This window comes from Peromyscus leucopus, chromosome 9 (assembly GCF_004664715.2).
Source record: "Peromyscus leucopus breed LL Stock chromosome 9, UCI_PerLeu_2.1, whole genome shotgun sequence".
Lineage (NCBI taxonomy): Eukaryota > Metazoa > Chordata > Mammalia > Rodentia > Cricetidae > Peromyscus > Peromyscus leucopus.
In genome coordinates this window covers 63,956,781-63,980,126 of record NC_051070.1, presented here as the reverse complement: position 1 = coordinate 63,980,126, position 23,346 = coordinate 63,956,781, and the positions used below count along the sequence as shown (strand labels likewise).

At 43.7% G+C, this 23,346-nt stretch overlaps 1 protein-coding gene and 1 pseudogene across 3 annotated transcripts in view; both read right to left on the bottom strand.

The window, feature by feature from the left end:
- Nucleotides 1-10,956: 10,956 nt before the first annotated feature.
- Cdadc1 (cytidine and dCMP deaminase domain containing 1) overlaps nt 10,957-23,346 on the bottom strand; it is a 32,363-nt gene continuing 19,973 nt past the window's right edge. Inside the window, exons 7-10 of one of the 3 annotated variants that reach the window (XM_028870377.2) lie at nt 22,445-22,614; nt 19,351-19,540; nt 15,664-15,724; nt 10,957-11,643 (exon numbers count right to left, since the gene is read on the bottom strand). In XM_028870377.2, coding sequence (XP_028726210.1) covers nt 11,546-11,643; nt 15,664-15,724; nt 19,351-19,540; nt 22,445-22,614 — 519 coding nt within the window. In that variant the 3' untranslated portion in view covers nt 10,957-11,545. Of the gene's footprint in view, nt 11,644-14,468; nt 14,922-15,663; nt 15,725-19,350; nt 19,541-22,444; nt 22,615-23,346 lie in introns of those variants that run through there. The other 2 variants (XM_037208493.1, XM_028870378.2) reach the window with 2 other exon arrangements.
- LOC114693837 lies at nt 15,731-19,344 on the bottom strand (annotated as a pseudogene).

The following is a 23,346-nucleotide window of genomic DNA, read 5'->3' as shown; positions in this document are numbered from 1 at the left end:
TATCTAAATGCCTATTGTTCCCAAAGATTCAGTAGCTCCACCAAGGCCCTCTTACATCAATGGAAGGACCACACGTTCCTCCTGCCAGAGATAAGGAAATTGACTGCTTTTAGCAAGCAGGAATTTTCCTCAAGCCCCTGAGGGCATGGGGACCCTTATCTGAGTGCCTGACCTTGGGAAAAGGACTTCCTCTGGGGACCAGACACACCACTACAATTTAAACCCATTTTCATTCTTCAGGGGACACGATACAGCATAAGCACTGAGCTGTTCCATAATCGCATCCCTTTGTGTCTTAGTCTTAGTATGTGGGCCTGTTCCCTACATACGCCACCAAAGCGGAAGGTCCTGATGTCTTATTCTTTTCCCGTTATACCGTACCATTCTGATTTCTCTATGCTTATTAACTGAACTCTTGCCCTTAATGGCTTCAGGCTCTGCATCTGGATTGTAGGCGTTTCATCCCTGGAATCAGGTGTGTCTAGTAAAACTCTAACATTCCTGTTCTTGGTGTAATCAGGAGGGCACAACGGGATTCCTGTGTGCAAGTCATCACACCATACGGTTCCACAGTGGCAGGGAGTTTTTTCTCCAAGAATTATATATATTACTGAAAGGGGCTGCTATATTATACATTTTCACCCTTCAAAGCCCACACAAAATTTCCCACAGGAAAAGGCATAAGGGAACTCCCACAACACATAGTGGGAATCATTAAAAAGAAAAGGAAAAGACTGCTGGAGAAGTGTGATCTGAACGTCGAAATGCTGGAACTTTATCAAGCAGCGATGATCGCCATGCGGTCCACACCAGTCCTACATCTCAGTGACGATATGCCTAACCTTCTGCCCTCACTTGGCTTCATCTCCTGGCTTTGCATTCAGAATCCATACACGCTGATGACTTCATCTCCATGGCTCCCGAGTGCCCAATGACCTCGGGGCTCTCGATGCCCCTGCCTGTCGATGGTTCGCAGGCTCTCGGCAGTGGGGGTTGGGCAGAACTGTGACTTCTTGCCTTTCTTCTCCTTCATTCCAGAATCCCGTGGAACACAAGCTCAAGTTAGTGTGTATTGTATCTCTTCCAAAGGGGCCTCTCCTTCAACTTCTGGGACATGCTGCCCTCTGCTGGCTAAAACGAACAATGGTCTTTACTGGCGTCCTCAGGGACTCTATAGTTAACCGGATCTGTGTGGCTTGGCTGAAACTAACCCGCCCATCAATGACTGCATGTCAGGAGTCTGAGAGGCCTACTCAAGTAGCAAATATAGCACAACTGACAAGGAGCTTAGCAAGCTGCAAGACGGGACTAACTGTAACCACAGGTCAATACCAAGTTGCCTCCCTGAGTCCTCAAAAAAAAAAAAAAAAAATCCTAAGCAGGGAATGTAGGTCCACTGAGGCAGAGGACTGGCTTGGCATGCAGGAGGCCCTGAGTTCCTCCCAGCACTCTAAAAACTAAAAATAGGAAGAAATAGAGTGGAGAACCGTAAACCTTCAAGTTTCTGCTTCTTCAGGGGTACTCTAACAAGGACTTGTGGTGACTCGGACGCCTGCCAGGCTCTGTCGCCGGGCACTTGGACTCTTGCAGTAATTTCATGTCTAGACCCGGGTCACTTGCCTCCTGTACACCCATACTTGTCTAGCCAGTGGCCAGACCCCTCTGAGGGGGCTGCCCCTGGCTGTTTAGTCTGTGGGAGCTGAGAACTGGCCCTCTGGGTGTGGGAGATGAGGGTTCCTAAGAGAGGGACATCAAGCAAGCAAGAGACAGAGTGGGTGTGAGAGGAACCTGGGGAGCAAAGGCAGGGGCAGAGTCAGCGTTGGACCAAGGCTGAGGGAACCAAGAACCTGGCGGCTGGGCCTCCGGCGTCGAGTGAGAAGATGCGATGTCCAGTGGGTAAAGGCTGTGGGGACCCAGGGGGGCTTGGCCGTTAAGAGTGGGAAGCATTTCCCAAGCTTTTGGTTTGTAAATGAGTGAAGACAAGGATGCTGAGGAAGCCAGCCCAGGCATTCGGGGAAGGAAGGGCCAGGAACAGGGCGGGCTAAGGGAGGTCTACCCTTGTTGAAAGTTGAGTAAGAACCACACAGTAAGTTTCCCAAGGTATGGTAACGTCACACCCAGGAAAGCTTTCTAGGTCCGTAGCCAAGGCTGTGCTTGAGTGTTCACTGGCGGCAGCTGCACAAATGAATGAATGGAGAAGCAGGTCCCATGATGCCTCACTGCTGCCCTCCACTCTCGAGGCTGAAGGAGGAGGTTCCAGCCAGCCTGGCTCTGCCATTGTGTGTAACGAGATCCCGTCTCAAAAAAGAATTTTTAAAGGAAAGGAATAAGGAAACGCCTGTAGGGACCCGCGATCAGAACTGGATCAGGTCATTTCTGCCTCTTGCTGTTGAACCCAAAGTCAAGGGTGGAGAAATCAGCCCTACCTCCCGATGGGAGGAACTTGCAAAGCCATTTGGTGAATAGAGTTGCCAAGGTTTGAATGGCCCCCATTGGCTCATATATTTGAATGCTTAGTCATCAGGGTGTGGCACTATTTGAAAAGGCTTAAGCATGGCCTTATTGGAGGAAGTATGTCACTGGGGGTGGGCTCTGAGGTTTCAAAAGCCATGCCAACCCCAGTCTCTGTCTCTGTATCTCTCTCTGTCTCTGACTGTCTTTATGTCACTCTGTCTCTATCTCTCTCTATCTCTCTCTCTCCTCTTAGCCCATGGACCAGGATGTAGCTATTAAATATTTCTCTAGCACCATACCTACCTGCTGCCATGCTCCGACCATGATGAACATGGACTAAACCTCTGAAACCATAAGTGAGCCACCAATTCAATGCGTTCTTTTATAAGCATTGCGGTGGTCATGGTGTCTCCACGGCAACAGAGCAGTGACTAAGACAAGGGTGAAAACCGGAAAGGTAAAACTTGGGACCATGGATGTCTCTCTCACAGGAAACAGTTCCTCATAAGACTGTAGATGGTGTCAGAGGGAGAGACTGGACAAAAAAAAAGTCCGGACTCCCTGCAGATTAGGAATCTGGAGCAGTAGGTTTAGGTGTTGCCCTGTCAATTATTATCCAACAGTGATTAAGTCAGTTATGCCGAGGCCCCATCTCCTTGTCTGAGTTGGAAATGACCCCTACTTTGTGTTGTAAAATTAAACCCCTGATGTGACAAGTCCTTTACAGTCACGTGCAGACCTCTGCATACTGACACAGTGAGTCTTCAGAACGGGTGGGAGGCTGTCATGGGATGATGGAACACAATGGCCATCTTCAGATACTGAGGGGTTATCACGTGGTGGAGACTAAAACAAAGAGGTCTGTGTCCCTGCTGAAGGACCATCAACAGAGAAGAGGGCAAGGACTCGGGGGAGGCTACTCCACAACGTTAACAGTTTGCTATAGAGAGGTCTGTCCCAATGTCGGTTTAAGAGGGGAGGGCGAGTTCTTCCTTGTGGTGATATATTGTGTACCCTAATAAAATTTGCCTGAAGATCAGAGAGACAAAGGAACAAGCCACAGCCACCATCAGGGTCTTAGAGCCCAGCCTGAGTGAGCAATCACACCTAGAGAAGACCTGAAAAGATGGCCACACAGATGGGGTGGGTGGATTCATCCACTGCTTTTGAACAAGGGCTATCCAACCAACCACACCACTCAGGGTGAGGGCCCTGCTGTTCTCGAAGTTTCTGGTTGATGCAAAGGGCATCTGGTGGATGTGGCCGCACCCTAGCCATGCCCAGGATGGTCTCCAGTAATGGAAAATGATGGCACCCAGGACATCTGGAGTCCCTTACAGCTAAGCCAGCTGATGTCAGTGCTCCACATGAATGCTTGTTCCAGAATTAGCAAGCCTTCCCTTTTTGCATCAGGACTTTACTACCCTGACTAAACAAGTATTTAACGTTAGAAAAACCTTAGCTGTGACTCAACAAGCAGCCACAGAAGCAAACAGTTTATAATCTATCCATGCAGGAAGACGATATTTAGTTATAGGAAAGGCATAGACATACACAAGAATTAAACTGGCTGTTTGACCATGTGTGTAACAAGAGCCAGGAACCCTGCTTGGAGACACCACAGGAACTAAGGGAGGTAAAGTGGGTAGGGCTGTCAAGATGTAGATCACTGGTGTATGCCTGGGAGGCCCCAGGATCCACCCCCAGCCCTTCTTGGGTCTCTGAGGGAGTTGAAGATTAGTTAGTTATGGTTGAAGATTAATTAGTTATAGTTGAAAATTAATTAGGATAGAAAGTGCATTAGATACATCTTGGATTTACCAAAATAGGATAGATAATGGAATTATTTTCTCTGATTTGTCAAATACCTGTTTAGGTATTTATTACTTGTATATATTGTATATAGTTATTGTACTTTTGTATATAGTTTTTCTTTTGTTAGTTATAACCTTTTGCTTTTTTTTTCTTTTTATTAAAATAGAAAAGGGGAAATGTGGTGGTATTCTAATTGTACTGAAATGTGATTTTGATTGTATGTTAATAAATAAAGTTGCCCGGGGGTCAGAGCTATTAGAGCCATAGACAGAGTGTGGCGGTGGTGGCACACGCCTTTAATCCCATAGATCTCTGTGTGTTCAGGGATACAGCCAGCATTGGAGACATATGCCTTTAAGACCTGGGGGACTGTACATACAGACAGTGACGAGGCAGTCACGTGTTTGGGTTTACAACCAATGAGAAGGCAGAACAAAATACTATGAAAAGACGGACAGACAGGATATAGCTCTCTTTCGGGAAGCTGGGACACTGCAGGAGAATTGAAAGGCTCTTTAGAGAACAAAGGTGGATGTCTGCCTGCTTTTCTAATTCTGGCTAATCCCCAGGGAGCACAGGCAGGAACTGGGGTTTGCCTGTCACTCTGGCAGCAACTTTAGTCAAGAAAGATAGATGACTTCCTGGCCGATATTCATCTGAAATGTGGCTTTCCACCTGTCAGGGAAGGTGAGTGGAGTCTTGCTAGTTGGCTAAGGTGGGGCTTCTCCTCCCATACGGAACATCACCTTTCAGTAGCACACACATACTTCACATTTCCCCGGGATTTCTGAGATTTCCCAAGTGAGACTGCAGCTGTGGACCTGACAGTGGCAGCTGTCTATGAACCACCAAGCTGTGAGGGTCGGATGAGAAGTGGTGAGCTTGGGAACATCTAATCACCACGCATCCTTTCTCAGCAAGTCTCTGAAAGATAACTTCATTGAACTGAGAGAGAAAACTGAGAACGGAGCTAGGGGAATGGCTCAGTTGGTAAAGCACTTGCCTTGCAAACCTAGAGACCCAAGTTTGATCCTCAGAACCCATGTAAAAATGCCAGGCATAATGGTGCATGCTTGTAATCCCAGCACTGGGGAGAGAGAGACAGAAGGATCAGGGGACTCGCTGTTAGAATGCAATTGGCTCCCATAAGCTCATTTGGAGAAGCACTCTTAGGAGGTGTGGCTTTGTTGGAGTGGATATGGCTTGTTGGAGGAAGTGTATCACTGTGGAGGCAGCTTTGAGGTGCCTGAGTTAATGGAGTTTGTTCAGAAACTCTTCTGTGCCAACGAGTTCAAGGCTGTTCCCCACTTTCTCCTCTGTCAGGTTCAGTGTGTCTAGTTTTTCGTTGAAATATGTCTCTTGTATCCCTAATCTCTCCAGGACTTTTATCATGAAATGGTAGTGTTGATTTTTGTCATAGATCTTTTTTGTGCAAGCAATGGAATGATCATGTGGTTTTCATCTTTCAGTTTGTTTATAAGTGGATTACATTTGTCAATATATATATTGAAGCATCCCTAAATCTTGGCTGTCCTGGAACTCATGTTGTAGACCAGGCTGGCTTCAAACTCACTGAGATCTGCCTGCCTCTACCTCCCGGGTGCTGGGACTAAAGGTGTGTGCCACCATTGCCCAGAGGATGATCTTTTTGATATGTTCTTTGATTCAGTTTTTGTGTATTTTAGGAAGTATTTTTGCATCTGTGTTCCTAAGGGAAATTGATCAGTAATTCTTTCTTTATTGCATCTTTGTGTGGTTTGGGCATCAGGGTAACTGTAACCTCATAAAATGATTTGGACAATGTTCCTTCTGTTTCCATTTAGTGGAATAATTTGAGGAGTATTGGGGTTAACTCTTCCTTGAAAGTCTGTAAAATTCTGTGTGAACACCATTTGGCCCTGGGCTATTTTTGGTTGGGAGATTTCTAAAGGCTGGTTCTGTTTCACTAGTATAAGACACATTGCTAAACGGTCTTATTAATAAAAACCTGGAGCCAGATATTGGGGTAAAAACTGAGAGATCAGAAAAGCAGAAAGAAGCCAGCCATGTTCTTACTACTTAGAAATCCTCAAAGAGACCTACTTCCTGTATACCCATGCCTATATGCCTTTCTGTTCTGCATCTCACTTCCTCTCTCTGCTCAGCTACATCACTTCCTGTCTGTCTGTACAGACCTCCAGATCTCTATGGTTAGTGCTGGGATTAAAGGCATGTGTCACCATGCCTGGCTCTGTTCCTTAGTGTGGCCTTGAACTTGCAGAGATCCGGATGAATCTCTGCCTCCCGAATGCTAGCATGTGCTACCATTGCCTGACTTCTATGTTTAATATAGTGGCTGGCTTTTTCTTCTGATCCTCAGATAAGCTTTATTATGGTGCACAATATATTGAGGGACACAATATATCACCACACACTGGGGGTCTGTTTAAATTGCTTATCTGATCTTGATTTAACTTTGGTAACTGGTACTTATTGAGAAAATTATCCATTTCTTATAGATTTTCCATTTTGATGGAGTACAGGTTTTTTAAAGTATGTCCTTATGATTATCTGAATTTCCTCAGTGTGTGTTATGTCCCCCTTTTCATTTCTGATTTTGACAATTTGGATATTCTATCTTTGCCTTTAATTAATTTGGATAAGCATTTGTCAGTCTTATTTTCTCAAAAAAACAACTCTTTCCATGATTTTTTTTTTGTATTGTTACTCTTTGTTTCTATTCTTATTGATTTCAGCCGAGTTTGATTATTTCTTGTCATCTACTCTTTTGGGGTATGATTTCTTTCTTTCTTTTTTTTTTTTTGTTCTAGAGCCTTCAGGTGTGATGTTAAGATGCTAGTATGAAATTTCTCCAGTTTTTTAAATGTAGGCACTTAGTGCTATGAACTTGCCTCTTAGAACCTCTTTCATTGTGTACCATAAGTTTGGGTGTGTTGTCTTTTTATTTTCATTTCAATCATAGAAAGTCTTTAATTTCTATCTTGACCCGTTTTTCATTTAGTAGAGAGCTGTTCATTTTCCACCAAGTTTGTAAGCTTTCTGTTGTTTCTTGTTGCTGATATCTAGCTTTAATCCCTGCTGATCTGAAAGGATACAGGGTGTTGTTTCAATTTTCTTGTATCTGTTGAGACTTGAGTTGTGTGAGTATGTGGTCAGTTTTGAGAAAGCTCCATGAGGTGCAGAGCAGAAGGTATATTTTATTTGTGTTTGCATGAAATGTTCTGTAAATATCTGTTATGTCTGTTTGGTTTATAAGGTCTTTTAGCTCCAGTATTTCTGTTTAGTTTTTGTCTGGATGACCAGTCTATTGGTGAGAATGGGGTATTGAAGTCTCCCACTATCAGTATGTTCAGGTCAATATTTGATTTAAGCTGTAGTAGTGTTTCTTTTACAAACTTGGGTGTCCTGGTGTTTGGAGGCATAGGTGTTAAGAATTGAAATGTCTTTCTGGTGGAGTTTTCCTTTAATGAGTATTTCATGTCCTTCCCTATCTCTTCTGATTAGTTTTGGTTTGAAGTCTATTTTGTTAGCTATTAAATGGCTACACTAGCTTGCTTCTTAGGTCCATTTACTTGGGATATCTTTTCCAATCCTTTACCCTGAGGTAATGTCTAGCCTTGATTTTGAAGTGTGTTTCTTGGATGCAGCAGAAGGATGGATCCTGCTTTCCTATCCATTCTCTTAATCTGTGTCTTTTTATTGGGGAATTGAGACCATTGATGTTGAGAGATATCAATGACCAATGATTGTTGAGTCTTATTTCGTTGTTGTTGGTGGTGCCGTTGTTGTTGATGGTGGTAGTGGTGTGTAGTGGGGGGGAGAGAGAGATCCTGTGTGTTCCCTTTCTTTTGATTTTTCAGGTCTTGGATTATTTACCCTTGTGTTTTCATGGTTGTAGTTAACCTCCTTAGGTTGTAGTTTTCCTTCTAGCCCCTTCTGTAGGGCTGGATTTGTGGATAAATATTGCTTGCATTTGACTTTATCGTGGAATATCATCTATGGTGACTGAAAGCTTTGCTGGGTATAAGTTTGGGCTGGCGTCTATAGTCTCTTAGAGACTGCAGTACAGGCTCTTCTGGATTTTAGAGTCTCCATTGAGAAGTCAGGTTAATTCTAATAGATCTGTCTTTATATGGCACTTGATCTTTTCCCTTTGCATCTTTTAATATTTTCTTTGTTCTTCGTGTTTAGTGTTTTCATTATTATGTGCTAAGGGGACTTTCTTTCTGGTCCAATCTATTTGGTGTTCTACAGGCTTCTTGTACCTTTATAGGCACCTCCCTTAGGTTAGGAAAATTTTCTTTTCTGATTTTGTTGAAAATATTTTCTGGGCCTTTGAACTGGTTTTCTTCTTCTTCCTCTATTCCTATTATTCTTGGATCTGTTTTTTTTTTCCTCCCCATAGTGTCTCAGATTTCCTGCTATTATATGTTGGGAGTTTTTCAGATTTAACATTTTCTTTGACCAGTGAGTGTATCCATTTCTTCTATCATATGTTCAACACCCGAGAGTGTCTCTTCCATCTCTTGTATTCTGTTGGTGATATTTGCATCTGTAGTTCCTGTTCAAATTCCTAAAATTTTCATTCTCAGATTTCCCTCAGTTTGGGTTTTATTGATTCTATTTCCATTTTCAGGTCTTGAACAGTTTTATTCATTTTCTTACACTGTATTTTCCTAGATTTCTTTAAGGGGTTAATTCAGTTCCTCTTTAAGGAACTTTATCATTTCCATACAGGCAGTTTCACGGTCTTTTTCATGTGATTCAGCTATGTTGGAATATTTGGTACCTGCTGTGGTAGTTTCTAGGCTCTAGTGGAGACATATGTCCTGGCTGTTAATGTTTTTACAGAACAACCAGGCATCTGGGATTGAGATGACATAGTTCTAGGTGTTGATATCTGGTTTTGTCTTTGTTGGGTGGCTGTTTTGTTTCTCAGTTTCTTTTTCCTCTCTGGATTCTAGGGAAGTGTCATAGCTGTTGTGTTGCTTGGTAGGAAAATTTCCCTGGCCTGCTCACTGGTGTGTTCCCAGGAAATGCCTGCTGGTATTGGAGGCTGGGACAATGGAATGCCTGCTGGTATTGGAGGCTGGGACAATGGAATGAGTTGAGGGAAGGAAGGTTGGAGAGATCTTTGTGATCCATTTGGGATGTGGTCAGAGAGGAAAGGGAGACTAAGTAAATATTTGTTGCTTGACCGAGAACCTAGTTGGCATAGATGCAGTATTAGTTAAAAAAAATAATCCAAGAACTTAAGGCATGCATGGCTACAACCAAGAACCCTGACAGTGGGCAGTCTCAGAGTTTTATATTGATAACAGTAAAGACTTAACTGGTGGTCTTTAGAGCAGCATTCCTTACTTTTCATGCTGTTCACACTCCCTTTTCATGTCCTATACCTGTGCAGGCTGCTGCTCCATGATGAGGGCTCTGGTCTCTCCTGGTCTGAAAGGCTAGTGGGAGGATCCACGACACCCCATGATGCTGTGAAGGGGCAGAAGAAAAGGCAAAACCAATCGCTCCTAGAGACATGAGGACCCTCCCATCCAAGGGTCAGTCACCCCCCCCCCAAGGTACTTTCATCTGTGGACTCATTTTCTAGAAGTTTCTCAGCAAATAAAAAGAGAGAACTCACAAGGCATAATTAAGGATGGATCTGTTTATCTTTTAAAATCTTGATTAGATTTATTCATGTGTTTTGCCTGCTTGTGTGTATGTGACGAGGTCAGAAGAGGGCATCGGGTCTCCTAGAACCACTATGTGGGTGCTGGGAACTGAACCTGAGACCTCTTTAAAAGAAACAAATGCTGTTAACCTCTGAGCCATCTCCTCAGCCCCTGGCTATGTTTATTTTTAAGACTGAGTATTTCTGGGGTTTGCAAATGTTAAAAGGCCTTCTCTTCCAAAGTCAAAGCCATATGACACTGTTGTTAGTTACATGGATGGAGAGTTATGTAGGAGGTGGTATACAGAGGAAGAATTCTAAATAGTCTCAATGTTCCACATGCAAATGGTTCTTCCCCATTCACATCATGATCGAAGTCTGTGTGTATGTGCAGGGGTATGTGTGAGTGCTCACATGGAAAAACTTGAGCTGTTGTTCCTCGGGGGCTACCCACCCGATTTTTTGAGACAGAATGCATTGGTCAAGAACTCACCAAGTAGGCTAGGTTGGCCAGTCAGCAAGCCTGAGATGCCTCTAAAATGCTGGGGCTACAGGTGCTTGCCACTGTACCTAGGCTGTTTGTTTCTGTTCTGCAGGGGATTGAACTCGGGTCCTCATGCTTGAAAGGCAAGTGCTTTCCTGACTGAGCCATCTTCCCAGTCCCAAACCACAATCTAATTTGAGGCTCACCCTTTGTGACCTCAGGAGTCAGGGACTTCAAACAGCTGAACTGCCTGAGAGTTGTACTCTCTTCCGGTTGCTACCCAAATCAGTGACATAACTGTACTCTGGTCCAACAAGTGACTGTGAACCTACATAGCAAAGATATTAGGAGAGGATGGGCATGGTGGTGCATGCCTCTGAACCCAGCGTGCAGGAGACTGAATGAGGCAGGAAGACCAGCTATGAGCTCCAGACCAGTCTGGACTACGTGGTGATTTCTGAGGTGAGATTGGGCTACAGAGCAAGACCCTACAACACCTTTATCTTCATCATCAACAACAACCACCAACAACAACACATTTAGGTGAGGTTGACATTTTATTTGTTTGTGGTGCTCAGGAGGAAATTCAGGACCTGGCACATGCTGCCACGGCATGGCTCCGCTGATCTAAATGTCTAGGCCACTCATAAAACACACTTCAAATGAAGAATGGGCACAGCAACTTGGAGCCGATCTGATTTCAGCAAGCTCTGGCTAGCAGGACTTAGTACAATGCAGCCTTTTGGTTAGCTATACATGGAGCCTTGAAAGATGGCCATGTCATTTTTTTCCCTGCAGCAGTTTACTGATTAGTATCCTTGTAATCCAAAGGAATTACTGTTTGTCAAAAGAAGATCCCCTCCTGTGAATGAGCCCTTTTGAAACTGGCTGCACAGAGTCTGGATAAACAGCAATAGGTCCTGTTGGTCTTATATTGGTCTCAAACTATTGCTACACCATTTAATGTAATGAAAGAACACACTGCGTGCTGAGAAACACATCTAAAATAAAAAGGTCCTTGGTAAGATCACTCATAGGCTAACTAGAATTCAGCCCCGTAAAAAGCTTTTCAGTCATTCCCAAACCCACAGGCTGAATTTGAGAGGTGGGGTAAGAAAGCACACAGGTTACTGCAGTGTAGCCCGGCCTGCAGAGCGGGTTTCCAGACGTGGCCTCTTGCTGCTGCGCTGTTCTTCCTTTGTGGACCTGCGCCTCAATACACCGTCTAGCATGCAAGAATAACTTCATGTCAGGAAGTACACATAGAACCCACGGGGACTTGTTCCAGCCATGAGGCTGGGAAGACAGATCATGCTTATGGCAAAGGAACAGGTATTTATCTTGACCTTCAACTTCTCACCCATCTCAATATCACACACTCTAAAATGCATTCAGCCTATACTAATTCCAGACAACTCAGATAATACAGTATCTGATACCCCTTGAAAAACTGGATTCACTCAGCAATGGAGAGCAGATAACTCACATAGTTTTCTTGGGGTGGGGAGTACACAGGAGTCATTATTCATCTGGAAGAGACATAGACTCACATTCCCAGGCCCCCAGCATGGGAAGCTGGCCTTTGGAAGGGGTATGAGGAGAAGGACCGGCTTCAAGTTCTTCCTGGCTTTTGGTCTCTACAGCTTTACTAGGACCATAATGTACATGTGCTTAAAAGATATTGAGAGTGTAAAACCCAATTTATTTGGCATAGTTACACACCCATGAATCCACCAGTGAATATACTCACCACCTGCAAGTCCCCCACCCTACTTCCAGCTTCTTGATAAAAACTGCCATGACTATCTTCCCAAGGGGAGCTTGAAGCCCTGCCCCTGATTTCTTGTGCTATATTTGAAACACTCCAAATATATTTACGATTTAGCTGGATAATAAAACAAACATTCAAGAATCAACTATCCCCCAAAGAATTGTCTTGTTCAAATTGGCAGCAACTTTGTATGGGGACAGTAGAACATGCTGTCCAAAACAACTCTGTCATCACTAATTCCCACATGCTGCCCCATCTCATCCCCCTACTTCAGCCCACTCAGAGGAACTTGTTTATTAGTTCACTGGTTCTTAGACATTGGCTTCCTCTTGGATAGTCCACAGGTTGTTCTCGGCGGTTTACTGTCTTCATTCAACACTATATTTCTAATTCATCCATATGGAAGAATGTAGCCACGGACCATTCATTTCACTTCCTAGTAGGTCCATATTGTGTGAATAGAATACACTACATATTTCTTTAAAAATCTCATCTCTTAAGAGAAACTTTTATGTCATTTCCAGCATCTGTTCTGAAGATCAGAATTACGTTGAACTGTCTGTCACCTACACTCGACACAAGTTCCTCCAGGGCTTATACTTGCAAGCTGACTTGCTGGGCCATGGGACATGCCACATGAGCTGTTACAGATAATCTCTAATCTAGACAATGTAGCTTAAAGTTCCAGTCCTGCCCACCAACACAGGAACTCTGAACGCCCATCTCTTGCTCCCTCGGCCTTTGGCGCCCTTGGTAGTGTTCTTGGAAAATGCCCGAGTCTGCTCACAGATTACCAGACATTTGTTTCTGCTGCTGTGAAGTCCTTGCTAGGAATGTATCCTAATTTCTCAATTATTTTCCTTTATAATCAGCATTCATCTGTGTCCTAAACAGGATTTATATGTGATATATATAAAACTCTAGGTCATAAAAAATTTAGTATTTTTTACCAAAAAACCCACCTTTTTAAGTTTTCTTTTCCTCTACTCTTTAATTCTTGGAATTTTGTCTTGAATATTAGTGAGGTAAGAGCTTGTCATCATGTTCTACACGAACAACCCACTTGCCAGCAGTATGCATTAGGTAGTCTATTGTTAAGATGTATCCCTCAATTACCAACGGTTTGCCCATTGTACAACAGCAGCTTACCTTACCTACTGGTTAACAACTATTTTTCATTTTTCCAAATTTCATTTTCAAGATTCCTTACCCTTTTCCTAATACTTTGTTCACATTTCGCCCATGCTGCCCCCCAAATCACAATATTCCTGCCTCAGTTTCCCTGGAGCAGGGATTAGGTGCATGTCAGCACAGGTAGCATCACTTTTCAATGGGCTCGTTCACTTAATATTTTACCCTGTCTGATGGTTCCAGCACAAGTCCCCAGGTCTAACTGTGAGCTGACTGCTACCGTCCACCCCATGCATGGAGTCCACTCTCCTTCATGCCTGCTGGCCGGACAGTTATGTCAACTCTCATCCCCTGTGAGTCCAGCTGATGCTGCTTCCTCTTAAAGACTGCATTTGCTTCTGTTGGGGGACCCCCAGGAGCACCTGGGAGCAGTCTCAGGCTCACTTCCCACTCTCAGCAGATCCCCACTGCCTTGCACGGTAGCTTCTACTGCTGTGCTGGATCACCTCTGACTTTACTGTTTGCTTACTTTGCTACTCAGATTCTAGCAACATGTTCCTCTTACCTCCAGTTCTTGAGGGGAATATGGGTGCCTGAACATTTCCTTTATTGTCTTCAAAGTCTAGTATCTATTTTTAAAAAGTACTTTACCTAGCTCTGTTGCTACAGCGTAGGATACTTGGGACAGGCCTTCACAGTCCCACCTCCCTTCTGTGTGTGCTCCTGGCAGTCACTGAGATGGCATGAAGCGGTATGTCTCCTTCCCATTTCAACAGCTAGTCAAAAGGATATGACCTGGAGCCAAGCTTCCATGTAGCAACAGAGCTGAAGTCTGGCTTTTATTTCTCTGATTTTCCTGTCTGTTTCTTCACAAATTTGAAGTTGAAAAGGGAACCACATACTGTATGAGTCCGTGTATATAAAACAGCCAGCAGAGACAAATGCACAAAGCTGCTAGCATTGACTAGGCTGGGGTGGGAAGGTCAGGGCGACTATAATGAGTATCATGTTTCTTTGTACAGTAATGAAACACTCTGAGGTTACACCGTGGTGATGGGTACAGAGCTCTGAATGTACAAAGGCCATGTAGTTCTGTTCTTTAAAGGGGTGCATTCATGGTAAGTAAATTATACACTATGAAGCTGTTCCATAATTGAAAAGGAGATAAGAATGTTATTTATTGGTATAAAATTCTTGTTTAAAAACGCAACAAAACATAAGCTGAGCTTAATGCACTGTGACAAGAAGCAAACAGTTGCCTGGGTGGTTAAAAACACTGCCTGACAACCGGCAGCCTTCCTTGTCCTCACGCGACGTCACCGGCAGGCATGTCTTCCTCCTCCTGAGATGCAGCTGTGGGAAATCCTGGACTCGGGTCTTAGCTGATTTTAAGTGGCACATGTCTTCTGTTCTGTGGCTTGCCTCTGCACCCTCTTAGTGGGGTCTTTGGATGGACAGATGCTCTTAATTTTACCAGACAAAGGAGTGTGTCTTTCTATCGCTGGCACTCTACACTCCCTCCCTAAGCACAGCGGCACTTTCACCGGCCCTCAGACACCTTTGTTCAGTGTCACACCTTTGATTTGATTTCTTAATAAAATCTTAAAAAAGAAATGCGGTAGTTATGTATTTTTCCAGATTGTAAGTAATAAAAAAGACATTCATGTTTTCCTAGAGACCTTTGTATTTCTGTATTTTTCAAGATAATCAAATCATTACTGTATCTTAAGAAAATATACAGGAGTCTCCATTTACTTAGAACCCAGACAGTCACAACTGAGCTACTATTTTAAAATAAAACTGCAAAGCATTAGGTTCAAAATCATGCACTTATGGAATTGTAAGAATTCTCAAAGATATATTACATTCAATATGGTTTTCCTTGATATGTAAATATTAAATGTGAAGACTAGTGACTCACTTGTGGTAATTTTTGCTTAATTAAGTATTGAAATAATCAGAATCCTTCTATTCTCTGAGCATCCTGGGCCACTGTGGTTTTATTCTAAAGGAACACAGACACCCCTCATCACTAGCCCTCACGCATCTGCACTCCCTCTCACTCCCAAGAGGCTTTTGCACTGGTGTAGAGAGTTGCTGCTCACTGTCAAACAAAGGCAATTTGCACCTTCAATGTTCTAGTCCTATGTTTACTGGAGCAGTCAGCAAGCAGCTAGCTCCTCACATACAGAACACATGCTTACGAACAAACTGAACGAAGGCACCTAATCTGTAGAAGAGAATATCCTGAATCTACCCACACACGGCTCCATCACCTGATCCTAGAAACTCGCTCACTCTCCTCAGCACCACAGCCTCAACACAACACTTAGAAATACTTACTTTCTCTCCTTTCAGGCTCATTTGGATCAAGACTGTAAGCTTCAGATGGGTTCAACTGCCACTGTGGGAGGTACAAATATTTTATTTATATGTTTAAAATGAGTTCATAAATGGCATATCAATACCTTGCTTTCTATTATTATAATAGCTTTTAAAAGTACAAGAAATGGAGTTAGCGTGTCTATGTCTATATGCCTAATGAGGCATTGACCTTGAATGACCCTGGACTCTATCTTTACACTCCTTCTGTAGGTGATAAACAAAGGACTAGAGAAGTGTTAAGAATGGCCCCAGGTCACAGGGACAGAATTAGAATCTGTATGCCCATGATGAGCAACACAACCTATCTCCAGGGCCTTCTGTGGTGCTGTTTCTTTTGTTTTTAATGTTTGTTACTATTGTTAGTTTTATTATTTTATCTTTATGCCACCAGTGTTATCAGAGTTCCTGGTGTTTGACAATCATGTAGTCAGATCATATTAGTGCAAGAAATGTTTCTGAGTCACATTTCCCTGTAACAGTCTTCCATGGTTCAGCATGAGAATTTGAATGCAGCATTACTTAGATTTTGTCCTCTATTAAGGCTGCCACAGCATGATGTCAGCCAAGCCTGGCTAACAGGACGTGAGAGGAGTGAGGTGCATGTTAGCAGAGGGAATCCACCAGGCAGTCTCATCAGATGATTTGGTGTCAATATTCTGGGTTGTACGGATATTCTTTTCTATGCACTGTTGTCTTAGGCGGCAGGCAGGCCTCCAGTTCCTATTGAAGCTGAAGATGGTGGCCATCTCCTCCTCACTCACCTGGGAGTCAAAGTTCTCATGGATGTGTGCTGCTGACACAGACTTGGGGATCACTACCACATTCCTTTGGATATGGAACCAAATCAGAAGCTGGGCTGAGCTTTTTCTTGTGCTTTGTAGTCTCTTTATTCTTGGGATCCTCTAGTACTTAATGGTCCTCTGGCTTGGCCCAAGATCTGTCTAGAGAGCCCAGGGGGATATATACAGGCTATGATGCTGATGCCCCTGGAGTGGCAGTACTAGGTCAGCCTGTCCAGGTTGAGGTATGGGTAGCAGGCAGCCTGGTCGGTCACTGGCTTATGTTTAAGTCCAGGCTTATTCAGAAGCCTTTTAATCTGGAAGTGTTTGAAGTTGGAGACACCCAGGGCTTTACTAACTCAGCATTCACCAGTTCTTCCCTGACCTCCCACACATCCAAAAGGTTATTTTACTGGTGAGAACATTGACTTTATCATTTTAGGGGAACAACTCCTTCCTGGGCTGAAGTCCCTGTGACCAGTGAATAAGACAGAGGTCAGATAGTCCAGTTCTAGAATGTCATCTGAGAGGCTCTGTTCAGCAGTGTTCTCTCAAAGCAGGTACACCACAACTTGCTGACGATGAAGAAGTCCTCTCACTCCCAACCTTCTCTCTGATCTTATCTTGGATGGCGTCTCCCGCTTCATCCTTGTTATAATAAGCATATTCAGTCAATGTGGCAATATCCTGCACTAATGGCCACCTTCTTGGCTTTCTTGACTTTGTCTTGGGGAGACTTCTAGGTGCCCAGATCCACAATGGCCATCTTGGCTTTGGTACTGAGCTCCATTAAGGTGCCATGGTAGCTGCAGGAATTTTTCTGAGAGAGTAGATATCTGTGTTATTTGTTGTTGTCGGTGGTGTGTGTGTATGTGCTATTCAGATGTGTATGTGTGAGTGCCCACATACTGGTCAGCGGAGATGTCAAGCATCCTCTTCTATTGCTCTGCACCTCATCCCTTGAGAGAGAGTGTCTCACTGAACCTGAAGCTGGTTTTCAGGCAGGCTGGTAGCCAGTAGTCCTTAGCAAACCTCCTCCTGTCTGTGTGTCTTCCTTCACCCCGCTGTGGTTATAGACGCATGTGGTTATGCCCGTGTTTATGTTAACCCCAGAGATCCAAACCCAGGTCCTCAGGTCACACAGCAGGCACTCTTTCCCACAGAGCCACCTCCCCAGCTCTCCTACTGAACTTTACACTAGCTACAGAAGGCCTGAGCACTAAAGAGTACAAGTGTGACCCGGACTTCGGTCACTGCTAAAACAGGATGGCTCAGGTTAGCCCTCGAGACAAGAGGATGAGGAGGGGACGGCTCAGCGGGTAAAGAGCTGGCTACACGAGCATGAGGAACTGAGTTTAGACCCCCAGTACCCACAGAAATGCCAGGCACAGTGGTGGGTGACTGGAACCCTGGACTGGGGGTGAAGAGATGTGTGGATCCTGGGAGTGCACTAGCCAGCCTGTCTAGCTGAAATAGTGAGCTCCAGATTCAGTAAGAGAGCCTGTCTCAAAAATCAAGATGGAGAGTAATAGAGAAAGATGACATTGACCTCTGACCTGGATATGAGCATTCATCAGTGAGCTCACACATATATGCATGTGTATAACACACACACACACACACACACACACACACACACAGAGGAGGGAGGGATTTTTAAAAGTTGTGTGGGAAGTACATAAGGAATTTTTTTTTAAAGGCATGTTTTGAAATACACCAAACCACCCAAATCTATTAATTTGAGCAAAATAGTATAAATGAGTAACTCTAAACTTTCATTTCAAAATATTTATATAAAGCTTTTTTATAACTATAAAAATGGAGATAATGTAGTTATCCAACAAAGGAAATAATTATATAAGCTAGGTATTCAGGCTGGAATATGTTAGATTACCAAATATAATTTTTTAGGAACTTTTAACAACACAGAAAATACATTAACATGTTGACAGTGGTATTTATAAGTTATAGATTAATATCAATTTTGAAGTGTTCCTAGTCTTCTGTAGTGAGCACATATTATTAATAACATATACATGTGTACACAGTACATGTATGCTCTGGCTCCCTGTGTTCAAACTGTATATAACAGGAACGTAAGGCTGAGATTTTAAAACAGTTCTTTATAAACTTTGCTACTCACTGTAAATTCTAGACTATTAATGGGGCTCTAGACGCCCGAATTAGCCCCTGGATGACACAGGGGACTCTGTGATCCTGGACAAGATGGCTCTACCAGAGCATCACTTGGATGAGTGGAACTTGGGTTGGATCCTTGGATTCAGCAGCAAGGTCTCATTTTATTTCTTGATTCTGTGGCTCTATCATGCTCATCGCATTATGGAAACAGAGGGTAACTTGGTATCATGTCAACAATCTCTGGGAAAATTCTTTTGCAGAATTCTTACAAGTTTTTTGTATGCTTGAGAGTATTCCAAAGTAAAACACATTTTTAAAGCCTAAGTAGAAAGAAGTATGTCAAAAATTCTGAGTCTTCCATGAACCATCTCTATCCCCTTTAAAAACTATTAAGTATGACATGTGCACATGAGAGTGTGTGTACGGTGTGTTTGTGTGGTGAGATTACTTAAATTAGTTGTACCTCTATCCAAGCCCAGAGAGATGGTGAGCCACCAGAGGGCATCGAGACTTGGAAGGCCAATGTACAACTCTGTAAAGTTGTAAACACATGTGCAGGGCAGAGATCCTTGGCTGAACATTTGTAGTTTGGTAAACGTGTACCCATAATAATAAACTCAGTGATGAGAACTCACTCACAGTCCTCAAAAGGTGAGAATCACTAATTCACAATATTCAGCAGGTTACCAAACGGGAAGTACACTTTGGGAAAAGTGCATGTACTTACGGTAAATTTGCGAACGCCCTCAAGCTCCCCAAACTTCATATAGGAGATGTCTGCTTTCTTTTTTCCAACATCTACATCCCCAGCATAGATCTGCTTTATGCCTGCACCTTTAATTAAAGGCACACATTCATCACAAGGGCATTTTGTCACAAAAATCATACTGCGTTCTTCTGGCTTTATATCTTGACACCTATAAAAAATTATAAAACATTATAAAAGCTGTTATGAAAGAGCAAGTAAGTCTTTAGGGACATCCTTAAACTTTAAATTTGAGGTTTTACAAAAAAAAATTTGTAGTATTACAAATAATGATCAAGTCATATTCTTGCTAAATTGGTAAATGTTCAAAATATGCAAAAATACGACAATCCTTAGAACTGAAACTCTTTGATTACAAGGTAAGACATCGGTATGTTTGACATCATATTACAAAGGAAGTGAGAGCAGAGGATGGGGGAGGGAGAAATGAGTGTGCACACACGGGGAGGTCCTTTCTGCATACGCACTTCATCATGGCACTGGAGAACAGGGTTCAGTTCCCCAAGAGCTGAGTAACTGTCTGATTAGGCCTTAAGCCACCACAGCAGCTGGAAGACTGCACTCTACTGGATATACACTGATAGACGCTCCCTTAATGAATAAGTACTAACGCCGAGTTTTGAGCTACAGTTCTCTTAGCCTTCCCCAAGCATAACTTTTTAAAACGTTTTGGCTATGATGTATCAAACCTTTGCAGAGAATAAACAGGGAAAGCTGCACAGAAGATGATGGAAGGCGAGCGGAGGATATTCTCGGTGCATGCTGCGGTAGCCTAGACTAGAGAGGCTCTCGTGTGGCTGCAGGTCTGGCGCTAACTCTGCTCAGCCAGCTGTCTTCAATTATGCACCTTCTAGATCTGCCTTGCTGAGTTTCGTTCCTGCTCCCCAAGGACAGTGGCGGACACTGGTGCTGTGTGCAGACACCCCATCTGCTACCTAAGGACCTGCCGTCACACCTGTCTCCCGCTACACTCTAATCTAACTGGAATACGAATGTGTCTGAGCACATGAGAATTCCTCTGCTAGGGTGGTTTTCCCTTCAAAGCCATCCTCTCCAGCTCGGCTCAGATGCCAGCTTTTCCAGAGAACTCCCCTCTTGTCCATGACAGCTGGATGCCCACAACACTGCCTGCCTCACAGAGTCCTGCACATGAGGAGGATAGAAGCTATCTGCATGTGTGGTTTGAGCTCATGTCTTCAGAAAGAGGGGAACTTCTGGGAGGTGGATCCTCATGGAGAAGGCTTGTCATTGGTGCCGGGCCTCGAGGTTTCTCGCCAAGGCCCATTCTTTCTGTCCACCCTGCTTCCTGACTACAGACACAACTGAGCAGCCTCCTCATGCTCTGGTTGCCGTGCCTTCGAGCTGGGGACCACAATCGACCCTTTCTATGAAGATGCTTCTTGTCAGACAACAAGAAAAAGAACTAATACCACATGCCCTGCACTGGAGCACCCCGGGACAGGAGCCAAGTCTAACTCAGCCTTTAGTACCTAGCCCCACCCCGTTAACGGTAGATGCTGAGAAGTTTAGCAAACATAAGCTAACCTCAGAAGGAGGGAGCTCTAGCCGTAATCTCTGACCGAACACTTTCAAAGTTTCTTCTAGAATTTCATATACATGTTCTGTAGTTACCTCATTCTCCTCCCTGCTCCAATCCCTCCCTCTCCTCAGATTCATGGTCTCTTATTCTTTAAGTATGTGTGTGTGTGTGTGTGTGTGTGTGTGTGTGTGTGCATGTGCACGTGTGTATTTATAAATACAACCTGCTGAGATCATTTAGCGTTGTGCATATGTGTTTGGGGCTGAGCTCTTAGGATTGGCTAGCCCATCAGAGGGCTCACCCTGGAGAAGACTCATTCTCCTTCTCTCCACAGCTATCACTTGCCTGTTGCTCTTCTAGGGGATAAAGCCATGTGAGAATTTCCCCATCCACAGTGACATGTCAGCTGGTGGGATAATTGTTCGAGTCTCATTTAGGCAACAATAATATTGGGATTTCCTGGGTGCAGCTTCCCTGCCATATCTAGAAGACACCGTCTCAAGCAGATTTCTTGCCCTGGTCCTCTCAAACAGAGGCTCTTTAAAACACTTAGTTCATAATAAAGTCTGTATGAGTGCTGGCTAGTTTTATGTCAACTTGATATAAGCTAGAGTTACTGGAGAGGAGGGAGCAGCAGTTGAAAAAATGTCTCTCTAAGTTTAGGCTGTAGGTAAACCTGTAAGGCATTTTCTTAATTAATAATTAATGGAGAAGGGTCCAGCCTACTGTGGGTGGGGCTACCCCTGGGCTGATGGTCTGGGTTCTATAAGAAAACAGACTGAGCAAGCCATGGGAAACAAGCCAGTAAGCAGCACTCCTCCATGGCCTCTGCATCAGCTCCTGCCTCTAGGATACTGCCCTGTTTGAGTTCCTGTCCTGACTTCTTTCAGTGATAGATTGTGATGTAGAAGTGTAAGCCAAATAAACCCTTTCCTCCTCAACTTGATTTTGGTCATGATGTTTCATCACAGCAATAGTAACCCTAACCAAGACGACAGTATTTCATAAATGTAACAGATGGACTCTAAATTTAGAACAAAGGGGAAACTAACATCCAAAAAGAAATAGCTGGGCAAGTCCCCAAAGACAAACTTCCAGTAATTTCCTACTAGGGAGAGGAAGAAGAAAAATTTTCTGAAGAACAGAAAGAGCTGGGAAGTCCATGACCATAGACTCCGGTCGAGGAACAGGACCAAGCCTTATCACAATGCTGTTTCTGACAATACCGCTTAAGAGTTTAAAAGAGCCGGGCGATGGTGGCGCACGCCTTTAATCCCAGCACTCGGGAGGCAGAGCCAGGTGGATCTCTGTGAGTTCGAGGCCAGCCTGGACTACCAAGTGAGTCCCAGGAAAGGCGCAAAGCTACACAGAGAAACCCTGTCTCGAAAAACCAAAAAAAAAAAAAAAAAAAAAAAAAAAAAAGAGTTTAAAAGAAAAACAGTGACGACAAAAGGGAACTAGTCCCAACCAACCTCTGCTGTATCTTAAAGGAAAGAAGCTAAGAGCATCTCATACCTGAACGTCAAAGCATTCTGCTCGGCATGTATGATGTATCTGAACTTGCGAATCTCTCTGTCCTTGTGCTTGTCGTCCATGTGGGGGAAGTCAGCGTACTCAGAGCCCACGGGGAAGGCGTTGTAACCACATCCTATGAAGTACATAGCTCCAGTTCCGTCACAGCTTCTCTGCAAGGGTCGGCAGGAGCACCGTGTGAGTTTGAGAGTTCGGAAAGGCTTTGCCCTCGTACTTCATGGAAAGAGCTTCACCCCAGTTCTACAACAAATGGAGCCATCGGGAACTACAAGATCTGAGCTGGAGAAATGGCTGACCTGGTAAAGGCATGGGCCCCAAACCTGGGGAGCTGAGTTTGATCCCTGGAATCAATGGTGAAAGGAGACAATGGCTGTGTGTCTTGATGCACATACATCCCCTACCACAAATAAAATTTAAAAACTGAAATAGAAATATAGCATCAGTTCATCTTATAGCTGCCTTCCTCAGAGGTGACCTCAAGGTTGTCTTTGATGTTAGCAGTTAACACCATTGTCTTTAACTTATAAATCATTTACAGTTCTCTCCAAACAAATCCTAAATTCTAGGGACCAAAAGCCATGTTTCATATTTGTTTCCAAACCCCCCTTGACACACATTAGATTGCTATGCACACAGAGGTATTGTTAAGTAACTGAGAATTGTTTACCCACTGTATTGCACTATAAGTCAGAAAATATATTTTGAACCATTTCTGTTGTTGGGCTAAAAATGTGCTATTGTGATTGAGTTGGAAAATAAAAAATATCCCTTCCTTTAACCTTCCATGTTTCTGAGCATCTGTCATATGTATATACGATCACTGAACTCACCTGGGTGCCTCTTTCTTGTTTCTCTTGAGCAAGGGTATATTAGTGTTAATATCA